The sequence below is a fragment of the Mandrillus leucophaeus genome, unplaced genomic scaffold, assembly GCF_000951045.1.
Source record: "Mandrillus leucophaeus isolate KB7577 unplaced genomic scaffold, Mleu.le_1.0 Scaffold550, whole genome shotgun sequence".
Lineage (NCBI taxonomy): Eukaryota > Metazoa > Chordata > Mammalia > Primates > Cercopithecidae > Mandrillus > Mandrillus leucophaeus.
The window spans coordinates 497,755-502,764 of record NW_012105920.1 but is presented as its reverse complement, the minus strand read 5'-3'; the positions used below and the strand labels follow the sequence as shown (position 1 = coordinate 502,764).

At 44.3% G+C, this 5,010-nt stretch overlaps 1 protein-coding gene across 2 annotated transcripts in view; it reads right to left on the bottom strand.

The window, feature by feature from the left end:
• Positions 1 to 3,881, bottom strand: part of SRP9 (signal recognition particle 9kDa) — a 13,494-nt gene extending 9,613 nt beyond the window's left edge. The window contains exon 1 of one of the 2 annotated variants that reach the window (XM_011997950.1): positions 3,666 to 3,881. In XM_011997950.1, the coding sequence (XP_011853340.1) occupies positions 3,666 to 3,737 (72 nt within the window). In that variant the 5' untranslated portion in view covers positions 3,738 to 3,881. The remainder of the gene's footprint in view (positions 1 to 3,665) is intronic. The other variant, XM_011997951.1, reaches the window with a different exon arrangement.
• Positions 3,882 to 5,010: the final 1,129 nt, after the last annotated feature.

The window sequence follows — 5,010 nt, the reverse complement described above, 5'->3', positions numbered from 1 at the left end:
CACCACTGCACTCCAGCTTGGACAACAAAAGCAAAACTCTGTCTCAAAAAAAAAAAAAAAAAAAAAGAAAAGAAAAAAGGCCAAACTTACTTATAAAGGGGTCCATTTGGTAATTTAGAGGGTGCTGAGTCACCACGTCAGATGCCATAAGAAAGAAAAAGAAATCAAGGTTCTTTACCAAAAATAACCAAAACACAAGGACAAATGAATTAAGCCCTATAAAAGGATATACACATAAAATGCTAAAGAGAAAAAACAAGTAATTTAGACTGGGAAAAAGGAAAGTCTAAAAAATGAGGTGGCTTTGAAAATGCTTTTTTTTTTTTTTAACCTTATAGAAGAAGGCAGAAGGCTGAAAAACCATTCTGAACAAGGATACAATGAATTCTGTAGCTTCATGAGACTACAGCTGAAGATCATGAAAATGGTGAGACAAAGCCAGAAAGACTGGAGATGGGTCAGACTAAGAGTTGGGACTATATCCAGTTATCAAAGAATAACCAGTTTTTAAGCAGGAGATGAAGAATTCAACTTTTGTTTTTTAGACAATTGTGGCAGAAGTGTTAAGGAACTAAAAAGGCTGACAGACCAACAGAGAGGTTATTACATAATCCAGTGGTAATGCCATCTTCAATTATAGCAATGCAAGAAAGAGTGGTAAAAAGATACTGGGTATAATCAATAGGTTAAATGTGTTGGGGAAAGAAGACAGAGAATTTTGGAAAACAGATTCCAGAGACCTGACAAAATTTGTTCTTTAGCCCTAGCAGAAACAGAATGGACTTGGGGTTCAAAGATCTGGGTCCAAATTTCATCTTAATCTCTTAAGAAACTAGGCAAATCATTTAACATATCTAAAATCATTCATTTATGTACTTTGATGCGTTGCTGTAATTGTTCATGTATTATGTATAAATATATGTAAATACACATAAATATATATGAAATGCCTGTAACATATAAACATGTAAAATGTCTGTCACCTATAAGGCACTCAAAAAAAAAACCTGTTAAGTCGGCTGGGCGCGGTGGCTTACTCCTGTAATCCCAGCACTTTGGGAGGTCGAGGTGAGTGGATCACCTGAGGTGGTAAGGAGTTTGAGACCAGCCTGGCCAACATGATGAAACTCCGTCTCTACTAAAAATACAAAAAATTAGCTGGGCATGGTGCCAGGAGCCTGTAATCCCATATACTTGGGAGGCTGAGGCAGGAGAATCGCTTGAACTCAGGAGGTGGAGGTTGCAGTGAGCCAAGATTGTGCCACTGCACTCCAGCCTGGGCAACAAGAACAAAACTCCATCTCGGAAAATAAACAAAAAAACTGTTAAGCTCTTCATCTACATTCATCCTCTCCCCTCTCAACATATTAGTCAAGCCAGGCGCCATGGCTTGCGTCTGTAATCCCAGGTACTTGGGAAGCTGAGGCAGGAGAATCATCCGAGGCAAGGATTTAAGACCAACCTGGGCAACAAAGCAAGACCCCTGTCTTCAAAAAAAAAAATAAAAAAAAAAATTAGGCAGGCATGGTGGCATGTCTGTAGTCTCAGCTACTCAGGAGGCTGAGGTGGGAGGATCACTCGAGCCCAGTTCAATGCTGGAGTGAACTGTGATTTGTGCCACTGCACTCCAGCCTGTGCCAACTGCAATTTTCTGACTGGGTAAGAGATGAAATATTCTCTCTCTTGTCTATTCTAGACATGCTTTGCTCACAGTGATGCTCTAAGTATTTTCATTTTCTCTACCACTGCTATCACATTATTACAGTACAGTCACTATTGATGTGAATTTACATATTCTTTACTGTTTCTCAAGTATTTTTAGTTTATACTGTGGGTACTTCTGGATAAAAGTCCTGTATGATCTCAGAGTACCATTGTCTGAATGAAGAAACAAATGATCCTGCAAACAAGGGAAGCCAACCAAATGAAGCAACCAGAAGTCACCAGTGTTATAAACAAATTACTCAATTTAAAAAATACAGTATTTCCATTAATTATTATTGTATCATTTTATTGTAAAAAAATAGAACTAAGAATGTTTTACAGCTTGTTACTTACCTAGGCCTTTCTGTGGGTCTAATACTATTTTTAATCATAATTATCAACATTTCTTGATGCACACTTTAAACTTATATGCACTATAAACAACATGTGGCATTGGAGTTACAGGTCACCAGCTCACTGCATAAACTTAAAACATAATTCATATTACTTAATGATCATCAATAGTTTCACACAGTAAATCCTGAGCCCCGGGCTGGGCACAGTGGCTCACACCTGTAATTCCAACACTTTGGGAGGCCAAGGCGGGCGGATCACAGGTCAGGAGTTCCAGACCAGCCTGGCCAACATGGTGAAACCCTGCCTCTATTAAAAATACAAAAAATTAGCCAGGTGTGGTGGCGGGCGCCTGTAAACCCAGCTACTCGGGAAGCTGAGGCAGGAGAATTGTTTGAACTCAGGAAGCCGAGGTTGCAGTGAGCTGAGATTGAGCCATTACACTCCAGCCCGGGGGACAGTGCAAGAAAAAAAAAAAAAAAAAAAAAATTCCTGAGCCCCAGTTTTCTGAGATTATCCATCCCCTTTTCATTTTCTTTCTTCTCTGAGGGATATAGTCACAATACACTGTATCTTTAATACCCTCCAATAACACCAGCTCCTTAAGGGTTCAACGGCATCTCATTCACCTTTGTGTCTCCCACAGAACCTAATTTAACTTGGGGTTCAGTAACACGAGAGTGGGGAATGAATGAAGCACAAAAGAGATGATTGAGTTACAACAGACAGAAAACAAAAGCAGCATCATACATAACCAGGTCTGAGATTTCCAGTATAAAATCCCTTCAATATGCTGAGTTCTAAAAAGGAGAACTTTTAATTAACACGAATATACTTCATATAATTCTTCAGACACGACAATAAAATAAGCAAAACCTCAAGAGACGAAAGGAAAGATGCGAATGCTAAACTCCCATCACTTGGACTCCTTTGCTTTTTAATAACGAGCTAACTTCCGACATCCACCTCCATTATAATTTTTGCGGGGGCTAAGAATGTATTTCAGAGGTCCATGAATCCCCTAAAATTGTTTGCAAACATTTACGTATACGTACATTTTTCTGAGGAAAGGTGCTAATATTATTATGTTCTCAAAGCCTGTGACTCCCAAAATACTAAGAACCAATATTCTGAAGGGGTACAGATGCTTTCAAATTGGAATCAAGAATGATGCTTTCAAGACTGTCTGAGCGGCAGTAGAAAAACATCATCAGTTTCATATACATAAGGTACCCTTACCGCCTAGGCGGTACAGGAAAAGTGAACCAAGACAAAGGACAGGAAACTGCAGGGGGAGGAGCCCTGGCTTCAGGGACTCATAAAACAACCGAAGCCTTAAGGGAAGTTGAGGGATTGGGGCGGGGGAAGATCGACTGTAGAGATGTTTAGGGCTGAGATGAACCTGGCTGTTGCCCGTTTCAGGGCCTCACTGGGCCGCTTTGATCAGGGACGAAGGGGACGAGACAGCGGAACATTAACTTGGCAGAGTCCATTTGTGTTCATTCCCAGCACCTCCTGGGAGCGCTGGGGAAGCTCCAGCGGCCGAGTGGATGGCGGGAAGATATCCTGGGCTGGGGCCCAAAGCAGCGGCCCCGCCAGCGATTTACCTTCATAGGATCAGCGAGGTAAAGTTTTTCGGCAGCGCGGCTGAACTCCTCCCAGGTCTGGTACTGCGGCATCGTGGCCTGGAGTGGAAAAGTAAAGAGAACCAACGCCTCAGAACCCGGCCCAACAAACTACCTACGTCCGGGAGTCGCCAACCGACGCGAGTCCCAGCAGCCCCAAGATGGCGGCGGCTCCTCGCACCAACGCCTCGCTCCATTGGACAGCCCCGTCCACGTTCGCCCAATGGGCAGGAGGGATGTTGTCAGGGAGTGGGCGGAGCCCAGGGCGTGTGGCTCGGGAGCTGAGCGAGAGAAGCGGAGGGCAGGGCAACCAATGCCGGCTGCCACAGCACCCCCTGTAGGGCCGAATGAGCGGCGTCCGTCCCGCGGCCCTCGGGTGAACTGCAGCTTCCTTCAACAAAGATTAAGCGACTCTGCGATAGGCGTTGCAGATACGAGGAAGGAGGCGACAGGGCCTAGCTGTCACACAGCTTGGTGAAGAAGCCAGGAGACATAAACACAAGAGTGCAACGGAAAACTTTATATGATAAACATTTATGTCGGGTTAGTGAAGCGCAAAGGAAGAACGATCACTTGTGGGTGGGCGGAGGCTCACAGAAGCGGCGCAAGTCAACAGGTGGGCAAGGAAGAGCAGAACGCGTAGACCCATTTTAGATCTGCAGTGTATGTCAGATGACTGGTGTTTAAGAGATGAGGAAGAAGCCATATAATCACTTATGCAAGGATAAGAAATCTGATCCTCCAAGCAGGAGGATCGCTTGAGCCCAGGAGTTCGAGGCTGCAGTGAGCCATGATCGCCTACGCACCCAGCTTGGGCATCAGAGCAAGACACTGTCGCAAAAGTGAAAAAAAAATAAAGAAGATGGCCTGAAGGGGACACCAGGTAAAGAGTATTATATTTTGAGATGGAAAGATTTTGTGCATGTTTATAACTTTTAGAGAAGGACACAGATAGAAAAATCAGGCTGGGCGCGGTGGCTCACTCCTGTAATCCCAGCACTTTGGGAGACCGAGGCGGGTGGATCACAAGGTCAGGATATCGAGACCATCCTGGCTAACACGGTGAAACCCTGTCTCTACTAAAAATACAAAAAATTAGCCGGGCGTGGTGGCGGGCGCCTGTGGTCCCAGCTACTCAGGAGGCTGAGGTAGGAGAATGGCGTGAACCCGGGAGGCGGAGCTTGCAGTGAGCCGAGATTGGGCCACTGCACTCCAGCCTGGGCAACAGAGCGAGACTCCATCTAAAAAAAAAAAGAAAGAAACTCAAAAGCAGTATGTGAAGTAGAGTAGAAAGCTGAAACTGGAGATCATATCTGGGAATAGCCCC